Source organism: Meleagris gallopavo, chromosome 29, assembly GCF_000146605.3.
Source record: "Meleagris gallopavo isolate NT-WF06-2002-E0010 breed Aviagen turkey brand Nicholas breeding stock chromosome 29, Turkey_5.1, whole genome shotgun sequence".
Classification (NCBI taxonomy): Eukaryota; Metazoa; Chordata; class Aves; order Galliformes; family Phasianidae; genus Meleagris; species Meleagris gallopavo.
In genome coordinates this window covers 1,277,026-1,297,596 of record NC_015039.2, presented here as the reverse complement: position 1 = coordinate 1,297,596, position 20,571 = coordinate 1,277,026, and the positions used below count along the sequence as shown (strand labels likewise).

Genomic DNA, 20,571 nt, shown 5'->3' with positions numbered 1-20,571 from the left:
TTTTTTTTTTCTTTCTGTAGAAGAGCCACTCCAGCTTCAGCTCCCGCTGCGTGATTCACGTTTTCAGCATGGCCAGCAGTAGGAATTTGTTAAAAAAATAAATAAACGACCTGCTTTCCCTCCTTCCCCACCCCCCGAAAAAAAGAAGAGGAGACATTCTAGGGTAAATATTCTAAATTAGCTGCTAAACTAATCACAGCCATTTAGGGAAGCGCTAATTAGTACCATTTGCAGTTAGCATGGTTCGAAAGGATGTATACATTTCATTTGTTCCGTTTGATTTTGGGTGGTGGGAGGAGATGCTTTGGGGGGCTGTTGGACCCACGAAGGGATCCCAGCACCCACAGCTGCACCTACGGGCTGAGCTTTGAATGGGGCAGTTTGTGATCTCAGAACACTGAACAGGAACCCAGATGTTGCACTGCTGAATCCACTGCTCTGTGCCCCATCTTTGTGTTCTGGAGGAGTTGGGGATCACTTTGGTGGGGACCCTGGGAGGCTGAAGGCTCCTGGATACCTGGAGCACGTATTTCAAACACAAACATTTTGTGTCAAACACACACAGTCGGAGCCGTGGGTGGTTACTTCAGCAATAAGCTGAGGTTACACCATCCTCCTGTGCCTTACCAAAAGGGTTGGGGTACGCATCGTAGAGCCCCATCTCTACTACAAAGCCAAATGCTGTCCTCCCCAGATTATTTTCCACGTAACACCTGCAGCCGCAGCTCCTTTCCAAGACACCAAACCAGCTCCCATAGGACGAGGCAGCTCGCCTTTCTGTGCTGTAGAGGGGAAAGGAATCAACAGGTAATAACTGCATTTATGGCCGTGGGCAGAAATTCAGGAGAATTCCTCTAAGAGCATCGTGTGCTGTCAGCAAAGTGCCCAGTAGGTATGAAGGACAGACAAGCTTACCAGTTAGCTTCTGCAGGAGGTCAGCGATGGGACTTTTCCCCATCAGAGCCTCTAAGTCAGAGATCCTGGAAGTTTTCCTGCTGTATTCCATCACAGCACCACTCGGAGCAGAGCTGGACCGTCTGTCCCCATGCAGTGTTTCCTTTCTTACTGCCCTTGCCTGTGTGCCCTGGCACAGCAATGGGCTCCAATGTGAAAATGGATTTATTGATGATAAGACACATTTCAGCTCGGGTCTTTGTTATGGCATTCTTTCCCATAGGACTTAATACCCCAGATTCAGACTCAGCAGAGATATGGTGATTTTTTGTTTTTTGTTTTTTGTTTTTTTTTAAACAAAAATCTGTTTCTTAAAGAAGAAAAACTGAACGCATTGAGATGTCCTTGCAAGGAAAAGCTGTTTGTGACTTTGTTTGAGCAGGGAAAGGTTTGGTGATTGAAAGTGGTTAGGATGTGGAAGAATTTAAACATGTATAAGAAAATGTCCAATTCAATTTGAAACTCTAGCGTCAACCATGAAGATACTACTTTTAAAAACATATAAACATAATAAAACAATTGGAAAATGAAGTCTGGTTATCTCAACGCCACAGTATTCAGTAGATTTGGAGTACTTGGATCTCTAAGAATCCTCATGCAATAAACCTTCCATTCTTCACACAATAAACCTGCATGGCACACAAACACTCCTCACTTTTCCCCCATTTCCACGTGAGATGCTGCAGCTCCGACACACCGGTCCTTTTAGAGGAGCTGCTTTGAAAGCTGGCGGGCAGGATGGCTATGAGCAATGCAGGACGTACAGGGCTGACCAAATATTATCTCATCCGTGGGGGCAAGCCAGCCCTCCTACACCCTCATCTGTGCCAGATCCCTCTCATACAGCATCCTGCTCTCCAGGTCTGCCATCAGCCAGCAGCAATGCTTCCCGCTGCATCCCCCCGTGGCAGCACTCCCGTTTTCTCTCCCTGGATGTCAGCAATATCTTTGGCATGTTACGCTTCTATCACGGTTTGGAAGAACTACTCAGCTGCCGCAGCCATTTTGTCACTGAATTCAACTGGAGCTTCCTCCAGCCAGCACCGTGCTTAGCAAAAAGGAGAGCAAAACCTTTGCATCGCTGCTGTGCTCTGAACCAACGTTAGATTTGGCAAAAATGTGCTGAGATTTTAGAGATAATGCAACGCAGCATCTAACAAGTTCTTTGTCGTGAATTTTGAAGATAAAATATCAGAAGGTCATTATCTTTTTTCTTTTTTTTTCCTCATGTTATCAGTGCTTTGCCTTTGCTTTCCAGGCTTGTAAAAGATTGTAACTGCATTTTTCCTCGTGTCTCTGTACAGCCATAAGGTGTAGGAATGCACTGACATAACGCAGCACCCAGAAAAAGGAGAGCTGAGATTCCTCTGTGATAGCAGGAATCCGGGACCCGAGGAAAGCACCAAATTGCCCCAACCTTTAAAGCATGAATGCTGTCATCGGTGATCTCAAATCTGGAAATTTTACAGCTGTTGAGATGGAAAAAAACAAAATCAGTTCACTCAACAGGTTTCTTATGGATTTAGCACTGGGGGATGATCTCACCTCGAGGCATCACATCCAGAAGAGGCCAAGCCCTGCCTGCAGAGCTGGCTGTCCTACCGAGCTGCAACTGGAGAGTTTGTCAGACACAGGGCGTTCAAAACAGCTCACCCCAGTGTGGATTCTCTAGTGTGTAGTAAGGCTCCAGCACAGCCCTTTCCTCACTAGGAAAGTTAAAAGGGTCTCTTTTCATTTTCATTAGATGGGGAGAAGGCTGCTCCAAGATAACATGCCATCACCTGACTCCTTCCTGAGGCCATTTGGAGCCTCCACCCTCCCACACAATGGAGTTTATCTAGGAGGTTGTTCCTGCCCCTCCCTCTGTCTACACCTTCAGGTATCCCATTAGGGAGGCTCTGATACCCGAACCCAGTAGGAAAGCATCCAGCTCACACAATCTCCACGCTTGCAGCAAGCAGAGCACAGCCTCAGAGCAGTGCCTGAGCCAAGGCAGCGCGTGTCCTGCCTGCCTGCCTGCCTGCAGGAAGCACCCCAGCCAAAACTCACAGGTAGGATATGAATACCTCCGTGATCACGTTCACTTCCCCAAAGCACATGGCATCAGTGAAATCCATTGTTTGTTCTGCACGCTCCCGAAATGGTGTGATTTTCCTCTATGTGCAGCAAACCTTCCCCCGTCATTCACTACTACTTCCTAGAATACATGAGAATATTATTCTCGGCAGGATTTGTCCTCTGCTTCTCTTCCTCCTGCTTAAAACAGGCATAATAACACCCTACCTTACAGGGCTTTCTGAAAGCCTCTATTAAACAAACTGCTCTCAGATTTGTGTAAGAGGAAAATTAAATCAACATCCCATTGTAAAGCTGGAGTTATTGCACGCATATTTCTGGCAGGATATTCAGCCTCTATGTGAGTGTGTGTAAATACATACCAACCTTCACACCGAGGGTTGTCTCAGTAGGGAAGGAGTCACTACAGAAGTTAAGGAAGAGTTAGATTTAGTCTCGATCAATCTCTTCATATCCACCCTTGGTGATGAATACAGGAAAAATGTACAGCTGTGTAATTAAAGACTATAGTGAAGTGTATCTCCTAGGTGTTCTGTCTTGATGAAGGGGACCAAGAGCAGTGCCTGGTGCTTGGATAAAGGAGTAGTTTAAGGGAAGATCAGCCTTTTTTTCCTCTAAATGAGGAAACCCATCCAATAGCCCCAGAGAAGGGTGGCACGGGGCACCTCTCCACCTCCAGCTGCGCAGAAGATGCCCTGTATGCCTCATGCACAGGGTGTGAGCCTGGCCCCCACGACCCAGGTCTGCAAACAGCAGCTTTCCATTCCACATCAGCTGAAAGAACGTTTCACAAGCCAAAGGTTTGGCTTCAGATTGGCCCCAATACTCGTCAGTCCCCAAATAAAGTGAAAACCTGAGAGCTGTAAGAGTCCTTCGGACTACAAAACATTGAAACAACCTGAATACAGCAATCGTGCTAGCTCTCCTCTCCCAAATCAAGCTGCTGCTCACATGTTCCATGCTGCTGCTTGCAGTGAAGACTCTGGGGCTTCTGCATTGAATGAGTCAGGGTAGCAGGGTCCAAATCTCACTAGGCTGTTCTTTCTTCCTGGAAACACCATGAGCCAACAGGCTGGCATCTCCAGGCACGTGCTAGCAATCTCTGCCATCGCTGCTTCCCAACCACAACCAGGTCCCACTCATCCAACTGTTGTCACATCTGTGTAGGGGTCAAAAACCATATTTTCAAGAGCAAAAAGCCTTCTGAGGGGCGACATCTCCAATCACACCCATCACTTCTGGGCTTGCGCTCTCCATAACAAAGGTAGCTGTATTTCACTTGATTCAAATTAGCACTGCTGTTGCCTGCACAGATAATTTCCTGCCGTGTGTCCCACTTTCTCTGCGATACAAGCTCCCATTCTGCAAGGCAGTTAAGCACAGGAACTTAACTGCCTTCAGCGGGAGTTAAGGACAAACTTCAGAGCTTTGCTGATTAAGCACAGAATTGACAATTCCTTTCCCTTTAGAGCACCATGCTTCACAAGCCTCCTCCAAAAACTCATCCCTCCTCCCTGCACTTCTAATAATTTCTATCATGCCCTGAAAGCGTATGTGACAACATCACTAAGTGAGAACCCTACGGATAGCTGTAAAAAAAAGATGTGTGCCAAGCACACACCCCTGTCTGGGAGGATGAATAGCTACAACTGCAAAAATGATCCTGGGCATTCAAACACATTCTCCCAATCCCTAAACATGCTTATTCTCTTCTGGAATGAATTTTCTGTAACATGGCACCAAATCAAAAGCAGTTGCACTGCTCAGATTGACAAATAAGGTCCAGTTGGCTGACAAGAACAAAGAAGAGATCTCTTCCCAACCCTGCATGACTCAGTTTCCCTCCATCCATCTTTACAGAGATGGAGGGATGCTCACCAAATCCCTCAAGGTGACCCTGCTGCCTCGTCTCCATCAGCACTCTCACTTCCAGGCACTAAAACCTGTGCATATCTCATTTGTGCTCAGGAAAAACAGTTGTTTTTTTGATTCCTGTAGGGAATCTGACTGCAAAGCAGCCAAAGGCTCATCCAACACTGACAACAAAGGAAGGTCACTCAGCTTTGGTTATGATGCAGTGACAAAAGCCACAGGCATGCACAGAGGTTACTTCTACTCACACCTCTTTCATTGAAAACAATCAGGTTTCATTTATCCTGGAGCTCTGCAAGTAACTACACAACCAGAAATGGTGATGACATATCCTGAGATGGCGGAGCCAAAGCATTTGGAAGAGAAGGCGATCGTGTCTGCTCTCAGAAGCATTTGGTGATTACTTGTTGTAGCCATAAAAATCCTTAAGGGTGACTGCTGTCTCCTACATCCCTGTCCTCCCAGGGAAGCTCTAACGTTCACTGGAATTTGCAGTGTATTTATTTTTGAAGTGAGGATATCAGAAGCACTCTCAGATTCCTGCTCTCTTTGTCTTGCTCCCCTTCTGCCCCCCAGGTTCCAGAGCTCACCTGTGAAATCTGGATGCTGTGGGAGGAAATACATACCTGGGGAAGCAAAGTGTTCCTTGCTATTTGCTGGAACCCTCAGCGTCACAGCTGGATTGAAAGCCCTTCTGAAGGATTTTTTCAGGCTCAGCCCAAGTCATGGGCACGATGCCACAATCCCTACACGAAAGCGCTATGCAAAGGGTCAGAATCGGCGATGATAAGATTCCCTTCCAGCCAAAACAATCTACAAACATCCAATAAAACCCACCATCCTCTGGCAAGAGCCAGGACCAGATTTTCTGTAGTACAACAATGTCTGGCTCCACAATCACAGGGGCAGTGCCTCTGAAGAGCAATGAAATCATCTCTTCTGCCTGGGAGGTTCGACAAGCTATGTTGGCAATGCCTGTCAGCTACAGACCACAAGGCTGGAGCACTGGGAACAAAACTTGAGCAGATGTGTTCGGAATTGCTTTAAAATTAATGTCACACTGCTTAGAAGATAAAAAAGAACAGTGAAACGCAATGAAAGTAAACTCAAGAAATCTTTGCACACGCTAGAAATACATTGTGCAACCCAGCCTGCTCAGCAGGCTCAAAGTGGGAATGGCAGAAGCTGCTGCAAGTCAGGACCAAGGTACCTGAGCAGGGTGGTGTGGGAGGCAATGCCTGCAGTTGCAGGAGTGCAGCAGCTACAGAGAGAATGGGAGTTGACAGACATTAACACACGACGTTCAGATGGTGTCTGTCTGTAAGAAGCCTGGCTCAGCTCAAGGCCATTAACTTGTTGCTCTCTGAACAGCACCGTAAGGACTGGAAGCAGAAGCACGTTGGCCCAGCATGGTTTGTGTTCAATGACTGCTTAAAGATTACAGCAGAATGAAGAACGTTGAGAAAGGCGCAGAGCTACTTGAATGGCTGCAGGCTCACAGGGCTGCAAGTTTTTGCATGAAGCCCAAGTCAAAACCAGGCAGACAACTGGGATGCAGCCTTCAAAGTAGAAAGAAATAAATTACTAGTCTTCATTTCTTCCCTTTCAGGAGTTTGAACATAAAGGGGAGTCCGTCAACTTTAAATAAATCCTGTTCATAATTAAAAACATATTTTCCTGTGCTGCATATAAGCCCCTGGATAACTAATAAGGCATTTTTCGAACTACTTTAATTCACACTAATTAAGCTGCTTGTTTACCCCAGTGAATAATTTTTCTTCCAGGGGGTTAAAGCAATCCCAGGAGGTGCTCTCCCCTCCAGGGACCAGAGGGAAAGGACCCCAGGGAACGACCCAAGGCACCAGTAACATTCAGAGGTGTTTCACAGCAAGCAACAGAGCTGGTTACATGAATCACATCATGTCAAACCCTCACTGCACTTCTTTTGCTAAGCCTGATTCTTTGCACGAATAAGACAAAGAGACGTGAAGTTGCTCAGCTCCTGGGGGCCTTGAAAAGCAGTTTGCCTAGACTTTGAGTTCCCAGCCTTGCTGGGGACCAGACTTTGTAGGCCTAGCAAAAACATAACAGTGGCTGCATAGCTCTTGGGTTGGGTCAAACATGTAGCCAAAGGAAGATAAATATGTTAGACGCAAGTGGAAGGGATGGAAGGGGAATTCGGAATCTCACTGGCATTTTCTCTTGCCTTTAATATTGTTTCTTTCAGCATTTCAAGCCCATAGGCTAACTGGCAGGATTTGGAGAGTTAAGGAATTCCTCCCAAGCATTGGTTTATTCATGCTTTGACTCCTGTACCCTATTGAAGATCCATCAAGGGCAGGTCAGTAGCAAGGTATGATTTTTGAGTTTCCTCTACTAAACAAGGCAGGAAATGGAGAAGCATAAAAGGCCACAAAATTGCTATGAAGCAAAACCATTTTATGTTTGTTTTTTTTTTTCCCTCCCCCTAAACAACTGCTTCAAGCCTCATTTTTTATGCCATTTGGAAATAGCTGGAAAGGTCTGCCAGCATTTTAGTAAAAAAAAAAATAACTGGGAAGAGAATCCTTCACATAGTGTATACTATAACCAATTGAGCAAGAATTCTCTTCCCAACTCTTTGATTCCACAGTAAGGGCTGAAATGGCCTGAGCCAGGAAGCCTGCATTAGAAGACAAACTAATCACTGTGGAGTGACAGAGTGATGTGGAAGTTATGAACCCATTGTGCTACCACATGCCTAAGAGCGTGCCCCTTCCAACCCTTCACAAACCAGGATGCTCCTTGAAAACTCCTGCAGACCCTCCGAATTTTGACACTTTGTCAGCTTTTTACTTTCTCTTCCATCTCAAGAGAGCAGTTATTTCATCATCCACGTGTCCTTATAGTCAATGGTTATTCTTAGGGAATTGTAAACTACTAATATTAGTGTCCAGATAACAAAGTCTGCATGCTATGCACAGCACAAACTGCTCTTCAGCTGATGGTGCATGCTTAGTAGGCATTGTTTCTTCAAGGAAAAAAATAAAAATAAAAATCAGTAGTTACCTAACAGTGGCTGAAATCCTTCAGATCAAGTGCCCACAGGCATGTGAGTTTCTGTGGAAGCTTCATTTATATTGCTCAAACCAGAAATGAAAAATGTTACCTCAGAATTTATTCTAATATCCATTGTCCCACATCCTAAAAGTAACCAAACAAACCAAATGGAATAAAAGTTGTTAGCTGTCAAAAGTGGGGTAACACCTTCAGAACACCACACCTGGTTTCCTTTAAAAAAAAATAAAAAAATCAAATGTTGGTAGACATTCTTTAGATTTCTTATCAAAGACAAGTGCCTTGCCTTCTCTGGTTTAGCACATCACCATGACAGGGCAGAGCAGCTTGTGACCTGGTTCTGCAGCCAGCAAGAACATTTCTTGACTGTTCAGGCAGAAAAAGCAGGTAATGGATTCTGAGCGAACTCTTGTCCCACAACCTGCTTTTGTCTCTCTGCACTCTGGAGGTGCTTCAAAACTGGCATCAACCTCCCATTTCTGAAAGGCTGAACACTACCCGATGTGAATTCACAGCACCTGAGCTATAGCGTGCTAGCTTGCTGTACAAACAATCTTGAAGACAGGAAGAGCAATAATCTGCGTTCTCCACAGGTTATCTGCCCACCAGGAAAGTGGCACAGAGAAACAAGCACGCTCTCAGTTCATGTCCTCAATAAATGTATTTTAACTGGTGAATCTGCACAAGTCTGAAGGACTGGAAGAGAATTGCATGAGATAAGTTGGCAAAGGGATCCATATTGTACCTAGTAACCAGCTGCAAAGGAAATCAGATTTACCAACTGTATCTTGGGAACAAAAGAACAAGAGTACACAACACAGAGACAAGGTTGAAGATCTTGTTTCACGTAGAGATCCACAGGAAGAGAGTTGCTACTCAACTTGTTCAGCTCCTCCTAGCACGACTTTCTTATGTTGTTAAAAACTATAAACTTTAAAAATCCAGCCCAGTAGCAAGACACCTTAAATACTGGTTGGTCTCCTCCTAGACCATTTGTCCTTAGCAAAACTCATTTGAAGTGATGCTAGGTGCTATAAAAGGCACTGAGGTTCTGTGCACGCTGACTTCCTCAACAATACACGTCACCAGGAGGAGACTGCACATGGCCACAAAGAGGATAAAATCTGACAAAGCACACCCTGCTTCCTCACAGCTGAGGGGCAGCAGGCTTTTGGTATTTGCACTGGATCCATACTCGATACATTGTCATTTGCTTCCCACGGTTCACTTGCAGTCGACGATCAACCAGATTCTGTATTTTCTGCAGGCCAGCTCTTGTGAAGAGATCATCTATTTCATCTGGAAGCAGAGAGAAGAAGAGAAGGATGCTACAGCTTTCATTTAACTGTTATCTGTTCGTGCTGAGGGCTAAACAGAGTTGAAAGATGGGCCAGAGGAAACTCATGGTCTCTGTCTGGTAGGGAAATGTAAAGATCAGACAGGACTTAACTACTGTGTTAAGGGGGGAAATAAAATGGGGGAAATAAAACTACAGTCTTATAAGTTTCCTTTGAATTTACCTTCTACAAAGGAAGGAAAGAGGGATTATGAGGACAACTGGTTACAGAGAGTTGATGAAAACAACAGCAGTTTCAGACATTGGTATTGCCTCTAGTAACCAATTAAAACCAATTAGACCTTCTAGTGAGTAGGGACAGATCCATTCCTTACCCCTCCCCCCTTTCTTCATTGAGATTTCAGAGTCTGCAAGAGCAAAGAACCAGATCAGATATCAGACCTACGCTTTTAAAATGGTGGCAATAAGATCTTTGCTGTTCGGGCTGGAGGGGAACTATATTCATTATGGTTATGTTTGGAAAAAAAAATCCTGAAAAAAACACACCCAGCTGGGGCCCAATCAAAGCACTAAGAGCCCACAAGGCTGCAACGCTTAAATAGGTAAGTATTCCTGACCAAGCAAATAAGTTTCATAGTGCCCCAGCACAGTGGCCGTGGGCAAAGTCAGTCTGAGTCCTGCCGAGCAGCACAGAGCGCATTCAGCTGCAGCTTGGGAGCGTGTGATTGGTATGGAGCTCCTGTAGAAAAGAGCTAGCAGGTCCTAGCTTGTGCTCTTTTATCAGATGATTGACATAGGGAAGCATTTGCCAAACATACACTGAGCATTAATTTTGTTGAGACAAACGAGACTTGTGCAGCGGAGAACAGAACTGTTCATTGCAGCTGTGCTGGTGCACTAAAACAGACTGGCAGCTGTTCCAGCACCTCACTACTCTCTCCGTGAAGAACTTCCCCCTGACATCCAAGCTAAACCCTCCCTCCTTGAGCTTATAACCATTTCCCCTTGTCCTATCACTACCTACCTGAGTAAAAAGTTGATTCCCCTCCTGTTTATAATCTCCTTTTAAACACTGGATGGAACTACGGAGCCTGCCCCAGCTCTATACTGAACCATACTCCTCACATTCCACTGTGTGAAAACAGTAAAGTTAAGAGAAGTTCCCTCCAATCGTGTTCACCTGACTGCATATTCCTCAGGTAACAAGATCAAGAGAATGTCTCCACTTCCATTCCTCTCAGCGTAGCACACACGCCAGTCTTAATTTCGAAAGCTTTTCCACTTAGGAATTCACTGTGCATATTCACATCAGCAACCGACAGGCTGAGATCCCTGTGTGACTGGGAGACACTTCACATTTCACACTGCTCCAAGAAAAACTGGCTGGAAAGAGCTAGCAACAAAACTTGGGTGCACAGGGACAAAAAGAGGTGAGGATGTGTCTTCCAGCCTCCTACCTTGGGTGAAGAAATAGACTCTGGTGCCATCACCTCTCACATAGAAGTTAGCAGACAGACACTGACCTAAGGGCAAGAAGGATTTAAACAGTTACCAGCTATCATTTAAAAACAAACAACTGCTGCATATAAAGACAGAAGCAATTCTCCTCCCAGCACACGCTGTGCTTAAGGGGAATTAATGAGCTGCCTCCCAAACAGGGCAGACGCTACTCCAGAGAAGCATAATCTATTAGTGAGCTGTAAAAGCTCCCCATGGGAAATGAAAATACCTTTCTTGAACCGAAGCTGGGCTAGGTCGTAACGGCCATAATCTCGTAACAAAATCATTCCTCCAGGTTTCAGAAGACGACTCAGTTTGTTAATGACACACTGCATCCTGAGGAAAGAACAAAATGGCAGTACTCAGCAGTCTGCAAAAATCAAGTCTGTTTGTTTAGCCTACTTTCCCAAAAGAAAGTATGAAGTTTCACATCTATTACAACTTCATATAAAAGCTACCAAAATTTGAAATTTTCTGAGCTCTGTCAGACTGGGGTGGGTTGACTTTATCTGGCCACCATTTTTATCATAGTTGCCAATTCTGCCTTTTTTTTTTTTCTTCCCTTTTTTAGCTTAGCCTGCCACAGTACAGATTAATTGCTCTCTCTCAGTAATTACAAAAATAGTTCCAGTGGTTTCTGTAAAGCAAAAAGTGAATTTGAAGAAAAAAAATGCTGCAAAATAAAACCAAAGAGAATAAGAAAGAGAGAACAAGAATTTTTAAAGTTACTTATTTGCATCTGTCATTCCATTCTGCTAGGTCACAGCACACCGTCACACTAAGATCACACCACTTTTCTGAACTGTTTTCTGAACCCCCCCTTCTCACCACCTCACATATGAAAAATTCATCTACTCTTTGAACCTAACGATCCAGAAGTGTACCTCCCAAAAATGAGAGCTGACTGCGTGGTGTGGCTGCTGTTCAGAATAGAGGAGCAACTGTGACCGCAGCAAGACTACAACTACAGCCATCCAGCACTTCAAAACTATACCTACCCTGTAACAGAATTTGCTAGAACAAAGTACCTGCAAATTCCACTTGCAGAGCTTAATGGAAAACTGGATCAGTCACAGAACCAACTTTAATTTTCCTTGATGTAAAGGAATCTACTTTGAAGCTTTACATGTATCTAGAAAAGCTGTGACACACATTAACACCCAAAAACTTTCTGACAACTTTTACACTGGCTCTACTAGTTTCTCCATAAATTCCACTGCAGGTTCAGCTCCATCAGCCTAATCTTCAAGTATTGCTAAGCATTCAAGAGTATTTTCCCATTATTCATTGTCTATCAGTACCTACCAAGCATCTATATATTCTGCTGCAGGTAGACATGTTTCATTTAACAAGATTCTTTCTTTCCTGCTCTTGCAGAGTTCATACTAACAATAATTCAGGTATTTAACAGCTAACAGTCTCTCTGCACCATGTTTATAACAGTTGGTCAAATCCTTAAATATTTCCTTACTTATCTGTTGAATAATCTACAAAAAGATACGGATGGCACAGCACACAGATCACTGTATTATCAAGCAAGTGCTGAAACTAAATAATTCATTATGTAGAAATCTACCAGTCTTCTTAACTTAAAGATCTAGGGAGATCTCATGCAGCAACATTAAAGAGTACAGTGAGGTTATTTATCAGACAGTTTAGTTTTTTCATTTGTTTGGCAATTTTGGGATGGGATCACTTGGCAAAAAGTGAATGAAATAGAAGTATCTTCTTGACATTCCTGGCATTGCTAGCTGGTGCATAGAACAGAGGTGCAACCTTCAAAATACATCAGTAATGCAGGCTGTTTTAGTCCTTGATATGACTGTAAAACTGTACAGATGAAGTAGTAAAGCTGTGGAGATGAAGAACTTGAGACACATTAAGATTAGAGAGAGAAAGAGAGAGCCAGGGAATTTTAAGTCTTTGAAGTAGGTTATGTTGGTATAACTTTAACAGATTACTAAAAAGCCTTAGCTAAACTGGATGAAATGGAAGAAGGTACAACAGCATGACAAGTATTTCCCACTTGGCACCAGCAAGGCTTCAACAATTAAAGTTTTTTCTTCATCTCTGCTCTTTTTATGTTTGCCTGATAAAGACCTCCAGTTCTGTGTGTATTTTCTTTGGACCCAGAAGGAATTTTTAACTTACTTCTCTGGGAGAATCGCTGAGAGGACAAAGATGAGAATGACAATGTCAAGGCTTTCATCTGGCATTGGGAAAGGACTTTGGTCATTGCAGAGGTCATGAACAAATGCAAAGCAGCGAGAAGAATCATATTCCACATTGCTCTGTATTTAAGGGGAAGATATTACAGAATTAGCAGACATTAGAAGTCTACATTTCATTTCAAAAAGGAAGTTAACTTCCAGTATCCCAAACATCAGACCTGGCTCCATAAAGTTACACTCATAAAATCACAAGTAGATTTCTAGAAGTCATTTAATTTTTGAGAGCTGTTGCTATGGATTGTAGTAACTCCTATATGCAGTACTTTTATCAGCTTTGAGGATACAATGACATGACTGGATCTGCTGCTGTGCCCCCCATTCCATCTCATGAAATGACTGATTACATTTGATACTTCATAGACTCATTCCCAGCTCTGTTCTGACCTGAATTTTGTTAGCAGTATTTGTCCTTCGACTAAATCCCAGCTTTCTGCTCCACAGTACCTGTCCTCAGCTGCCTGTGCAGAAGCACTCCTACCACTTGCAGCATTGCAGTGCTAATAATACACGCACAAATCAAACACAACTTCACTTGCTGTTAAAAAATAGCCTGAATGTTTTCAAGGTTCAGCAGTTACTCAACTAAAAGACCACTGCATTTAAAAAAAAGTGCTGCCAAGCACAGGGGAAAGGAAATCTGGCTGACTTGTCTGTTGCCAATGGGACATTGTGAGGACTCTTGTTTCCCTCATTTCTACAGTCTTTGGTGGCTCTTCTTCCTGATTTACCAGTACAAGGGTCAGCATCAGGGCTAGCTAAAATAGAAAGCTGCCAAAAGAGCTACACAGCTGATGGCTGCCATGATATATTTACCTCAGTGTGCAACTGGCACCATGTACTTCCTACCTTCATAAGTCACTACTGAGTTTACCTGGACAAGATCCACAGCTGTTGTAGAAAAGTCACAGCAATAAACAAAAAGGCCTGGATCACTGAAATAAATAAAGGACACTATCATCACGTATAGAAAGGTGTTCCACAGGAATTACAGAAGTGTCTCAAACACACAGAGAACAAAATTGAGAGTCTGAAATCCTAGCCTTTAGTCTCAGTCAGTCTGTCTGTCTCTTATCTGCTGTGCAAAATCTGGCTCATCACTTTGCTCTTTTATGTCTCAGTTATTCTAACATGGAACTGACTGCTTACTTTTCCTTCAGAAGGAGAAATACTAAAGCCTGTATGGAAATGCTTTAGAACGAGACACATATGTTTGTATTTTAAGACCAAAGACTTCCAGGCTCAAAACACAATTATTTGAAGACTCGTACAATTTGTCAGTTATATCTGGCCTTTCAACACGAGGTTGTCTAAGAAAATATGCAAGCTTCCCTATTCTTTTTCAGGGGCTGCTTTATCACACAGGGGAAGACTTCCTGAGAACTACTTACTTGTTGGTTTGTAAAATTGGGAAGACTGTATTTCCAGCACCACAGCCAACCTGCACAAACAAAGCAGATGTGCACAAAATGAAAATTATTCCTTCAACACATCCCATGCAGCTGATTTCAAATTAACAGCCACAGAACAAAGTGCATCTCAGAAGTAACAAACGAGCACAGCAGTGACCATCTGCAAATATCACTGCAAGATCTGAATATGCTCAGCACTGAGGAGCAGGGTTACATACAAGCACTGTGGGAAACCAGTTCAGTTCTCCTAGAAATCTTACTAACAAACTCTATATTGCTACTCTTCTGAAAATGGTTACTGCTAGCATCCCAAGCATAACAACCAGTATGTATGAGTCACTGAAGCACTGGAAAAAAAAACATGGATTAGTTACATTCCCTTCCACAGAAAATCAGAGCATTAGAGAAAGAAGTTTGCTTTGCTATAATTATAATCTGTTGTTTCAGAGTTACCCTCACTAGATGGCTCTCCCTCAAGTTACAAATTAGGCCTACAATGATTATACCTTGTTATTTCTTATGTCTGTTCCCATCTGAAGACCCATTTGAGGTCTCACACAACTGGGTTTAGAATACTTCTGTGTCTAAATAATCAGTAAAATTGAAAGTCTGAGAAGAAAAAACCACAAAGGGCATGGAGTGACATATGGCAGTGAGAATATTCAGGTAAGACAGGAAAGCCACCACATCCCAAGAACATTTGTCTGAGAAAGTCTCAATGGCTCAGATTAAATGTAAATCTGAAGGACTCTTTATACTAATTCTCCCTGGAAGGACAGAGTTTCCACAGAACAGGAGCACTCAACAAAAATGGTGATATCTACACTGAACAAACTATAGGTGGCAGAGTAAAAGGTCTTCATGAGCAATCAGGGGACTAATATTTGTAAGTACTAGAAATCTGACCTGGACAAGCATGATACCCTATATTAATCTGAGATTTCCTGTTATGAGATGGAACATAAGGTCCTAAACAAACAGCATTTCTACATTCTTGGTTTCATTATTCCGTTTTATGCCTCCCAGGACAAACAAGAATCAGCACAAACATCAAAACCATACAAGATTTATACAGACAAATAAAACAATCAACTCCTTATAGAGAAGATGACATTTAAAATCTTGTTTCAACATCAGAAGATTAGAATTTTTATTTTAAACTTGAAAACTTGTCCTTGTGCTCTGTGTGTACAGTCCAAACCAAGAGTCCCAGCAGCTCTAAGTTGCCCTCTGTCTTTACTGATGTAAGTTGACCTTCCCACTCACTTGTTTGCCACAATACATATTTTTATATCCATCACTCAGTCACACAAACATTCAAACAAGAAACCACTCAATGTGTGATTCATTGTTTTATAGCTATTACCTCTAATATACGGTAAGAAGCAGAAGATCCTGGGTAATCTTCATCACTTCGTTTCAGCTTCTGTGGAGCCAGCTCTTCTGCACAGAATGTAGACCTGTTTTTTATCAGGTTTAACTGATTCTCTGCTCTGGTTTCTACCGTGCAATGTCCATTTTCACAGCTTCCCAGCCCTTCATTTTTGGGCTCTTTGCAGCTAAATTCACACAGAGAATCCTCATTTTGACTCGGGTTCCTATTTGGTACCAGCTCAGGAAATTCAGTGAACAGCCAGTGCCTGTCCTTGAAGAAGCCATTTTCATGGATTTTATAAAAGTCATCCCAGTATCTCTTAGCATTCACCTCATATTCCTCTGTAAACACAAACAAAAACATCACCAGCAGTCAAATCAGAAAGGTGTCAGAGTTTAATCAGCTCAGACAGTCAGGGATCACTGCAAACATCTACTCAGTAATCTGCTTTAATAAGTATGATTATTGATTGAAAATCACCTTGATTTAAGTTGTACCCTCTCACCTGAACTCTCAACCTGCCTCCTTCCTGACATTTTGTTAGGAATTAAAAAAAAAAAAAGCTAAAAGAGAAAAGGAGAGGTCTTGGTAGGATTTAAATGAAGGATTTAAAGAAAATTGGCAACAGAAAAGCCCTCTTTGAAGTAGACTGGAATGAAGATATCCATGTTTTACTTTCATTTCTAACACTAACCTATTCAGTTCACAGGAGTTCACACGAAGTGAAACACTTAAATCTACTAAAGAATTCTGTGACAAGTGCCTGGAGCTGAACGCTGACATGCTACTACTTTTTTCAGACTAAGGAACACAAAAATTGGTCAACTCTACTGGCCCAGCATAAAACTCAATTAGCATTTACACAACACTCCAAGATTACAGGACATCATGTTTTAAACAAGTACTCTTGGAGTCCAGTCTGCAGCACTTTTTTTTTCCCCACCATGGATCTGTGCAGGTTAGAGCATCACATGAAATTACAGCAAAAGAGAGGAATCAAATAAATGACCACTATCACTGAAGTAATAGCACAGAGCTGAGGTGGAGAGACCAAAATTGGTAAGAATTAACTTCAAACAGCAAGCAATATTATTTTCACACCTACTAAATACAATCCAGTAGCAAGATAAATATTACAATCGGAACACTTAGGAAGCCATGATCTAACAAAATTAGAGTCATCTATATAATTATCCCTGCAGTACAAAGAGATATTTATAAAAATAATCTCTTTACCTTGATTATGTGGATTTTCTCCTTTTAAGCAGCTGTCCTTAAACAACAAGCTGAACAAAACTGCAGACTAAAGCATAAGTTTGTGTCGTGATCTCACTGTATCTCAAAGTAAGTGGGGTCAGGTCTGATTATTATTTGCAGAGAAGGCAGTCAATGACTACTAATGTCAGAGGAATGAGGGTTATTGATTCAGTCTCTGGTGCACTCCCTCCTGAACTGTCACTTCTTCCATGCACCAGTAGGGATACACCAGGCTGCTGGGTTGGAAACTCTTTCAGCTACCAAAGATATGAAGTCCTGACTCCTGCTGATCCCTGAAGATGCCATGACAGGCTCTGATTAAAACAGGATGTTTACCTAAGGAACTGTGGCAATATTCCAACCCAGCCACTTCAGATTACCCAGATTTTCCCTCGTCCTATGTTAAATTATTGTGAAATTCTGTTGGATGCTATTGAAGAGCTGCTATCTTGCACCTAACACGTGTGGAAGCTTTATTTAAAGTTCATTTGCAAAGCACTGGAATTGAGGATCAGTAGTAAAATAAATACAAGAACTCAAAGTCCAGCTGATCATGCAAGAAACAGGATTAAAATTGACCATATTAATATTTCAGTCTGAATTCCTGCACAACTCACACCACAAAAGTTTGCAACATATTTGCTTCAAGATCCTTTATGTAGTCTAGCTCATAAGGACGTTGGCATGTGAGTCTGATTCTTCCAGAGACTTGATAAGAACTTCTGGCCTTTCTGCACAATTTTGTAAGGACAGCCCCTACTCACCCTTTTACATTGCAGAAGATTTGTAAACAAAATAAACTGTTTTCAAAAGTCAGGAAGAGAATTACAGATCCTCTGATTTGCAAGGAGGCTAATTATGGAGCTTCAAAAGAAAACCAAGCAACACTTCCTCTTCTTTCCCTGCTCCCAGACAGCAGATACACCTTCTATAGAGCACATAGAACTTCTCTCCTTCAGAATAAATTCTGACACCTCAAGTCCTCCAAAGCATAATACAGCCATAATGACCAATAGCCTGTCTTTGTTCTCCTGCTTGGACATTTCTGATTCTCAAAATACTAGACCCCTCAGGCACCTCTGGCTGAGTTGACTTCCCTATGTTTCAGCCTTCCCATTGTCTCCACATGCTTCCTACTGAATAGCAGCCATCAAAATTTGACTGGCCCCCATTGTTCAGCCTGGGAAATACATCATAAAGACCTGACAAACTGCTCTAACATCAAATTTCTCCGCAATTCCATATTTGTATATACGTTCTCAAAGCATGATGGAAAGCACCCTTTAATGTTAACCAGATTTTAAAATGAACTCAACACAATGGTTATCACAATAGAAACTGCTGGATACTTCTGGGAATCCAAGAAATGAGGAGGACTGCTCCTTGGTATAATTAAACTTGCTATTGTGAACACAACTGGAAGCTATATGGGAAGTGTCTGAACAGCTCCAATAGCGTTCGGCATCGCCTTACAGATGTACACTCAATTTAATTTGAACAAAGGGAGTGGATCCATCCTAGAGCTCAGCAGAATATAACAAGATTATCATTAAACAAGTGTCTTATCACACTGAAGAACAGGATATAATTTCACCATCACCTGAGGGGCCTGATGTATCTAACCTGTGTGGAGGAAAGATGCAAAATTAACTAACCCCACAACTGCTTCAACCAAGTAACTTCACTACCAAGTAACTTCTGATGATTAACACTCCAATCAGGATAAAATCATTCTCCTTCACTTCAGATTTAATCATTACCATGCTGTTAGTGAACTTGGTAGAATTGTATACGGATACTACTTTATTAGATCCTCTTAAAAGTGCTTGCAGCAAGCAAACAAAAGATTAACTGTTGTATGTTAAGCATTGAACAGTAAAGCACTAACTGAAGCTGTTGCTTTGTATTGAAAGAAGTTTGTTGACAGGAAACAGTAACAAGTGCTTCAGTGTACACAACATAAACAAAGAATCTCAAGCCAAGATGACTCCTCCCAACCAAGGTCACTTTACTCCCGCGGAATGATCCTCAACAGAAGGTGGAACAGTCACAAAAAGGTAAACTTAGGACAGAAAGATTCCTCCTCTGTCATTGTTCCCCCACTAGGTACTAGAGAATGTATTCTGAATACGGTGGAGGAAAAGATGAATGAATGAAGATGCAAACATAACTCTGACCAGACTCTTCTGTTGCTGTGCACACAAGTCAAGACGTACACATTACAGTAACATCTAAAAGTACCTTGTTTATCTTGTGGCAATAGCTGTGAGCTGTTCTCTTGAACTTTACTCCTGGCAGTGGCTTCCTGCTCTTCTGACCATTCCACATTATCCCTGTTGTAAAAATTAAAGTGAACTACTCAGCTGGGAGTTGTAAGGCAAAGACAGAGAGTTTTAGATAGCTCTCCAAATGGACAGCTGTGGGGCTTTTCTGCCATCGCCAATTCCAGCTCTGCAGCAATGTAACAGTTACCAGATGGGAGGACAGCTGCCAGTTCTGAACGAGCTGCATTTGCAGCATTCAAAAGGCAAAACAGCAAGGGATCCTAAGAGACACCAGATGTGTTCTCTAATCCTTTTACCTGTTTGATGGTCAGCTAAGTTGAGAAGAACTAAATCCTTACTGCAAAACCACTCAGCACAAATAGGCCTCTTTGGAGAGGAGCTGCCTTTCTCACACGGAGAACAAAACACTGATCTCTTGAACTACTTCTACTCAAGCAGGTCAGCAAAATGTGCATTTCATTTAACCATCTTCAAAAACTACACTCTTTTTCTCAAGTTAAAAGAAAAAAGGCAGCTAGGGTTATTTGGAAGGCGAAGTATTATATTAAATCCAATTACACAAAAAATAAGCATTAAGAACCTATTAATAACTTAAATGTGCATACCAAGTTGTGCAGTCATTAAGATGATTCACTTGACTTTTTTTTCTTTAAAACAAGTGAATGGAAAACAGAGTACAAGGATCAAGAACTACTCTGGCCTCAGAAAGAATTGGCCTTTTGATGTTAATTAGCAAAACAAAGCCTTAAGTTTTGTGTCTGAAATACTAGATTATTAGGAATTTCTGCAGGGAAATACCATTGAGGACGCTCTGTAAGTCCCAAAATGAATGACAAGCTGATGCATGTGCACATTACTTTATTACAGCTTAAACACAGCCAATTTTCAACAGAACACAGCAACCAAAGACCTGAGGTGGATATATTTACTTTAGAAGTGCAAAATACCTTCAGTTCCCAGGAAACTCAAGAATTTGGGCACCTATATCTCTGAAAAATACAGCTTTCTCCAAGCAAAGTCCTGCTCCACCCTAACACCTGACATGACCTCAGCGCATCACATGGCAGTAAATAAGTGAACTTATCTTCATTCAATTTATACATTAGCTGCATGTATTATATATATATATATATCCCATATATTAGCATGCAGATTTTAGAGTCGTAAGCCTTTGAGAGCTATAGCAACAGAACAGAATCCCAGAACGGCCAGGGTCCCAGGAAGGGACCTCAAGGATTATGAATTTCCAACTCCCCTG

The 20,571-nt window shown here is 42.3% G+C and overlaps 1 protein-coding gene across 1 annotated transcript; it reads right to left on the bottom strand.

Moving 5' to 3' along the window:
* Positions 1-8,601: 8,601 nt before the first annotated feature.
* METTL2A (methyltransferase like 2A) lies at positions 8,602-19,387 on the bottom strand (the record flags this gene model as incomplete). The annotated part of the gene is made up of 8 exons (XM_031557050.1): positions 8,602-9,258; positions 10,714-10,779; positions 10,986-11,092; positions 12,908-13,047; positions 13,859-13,919; positions 14,376-14,425; positions 15,763-16,112; positions 19,270-19,387. Coding segments are annotated over 8 exons (1,044 nt in total), but the record flags the coding sequence as incomplete, so codon positions are not given.
* Positions 19,388-20,571: the final 1,184 nt, after the last annotated feature.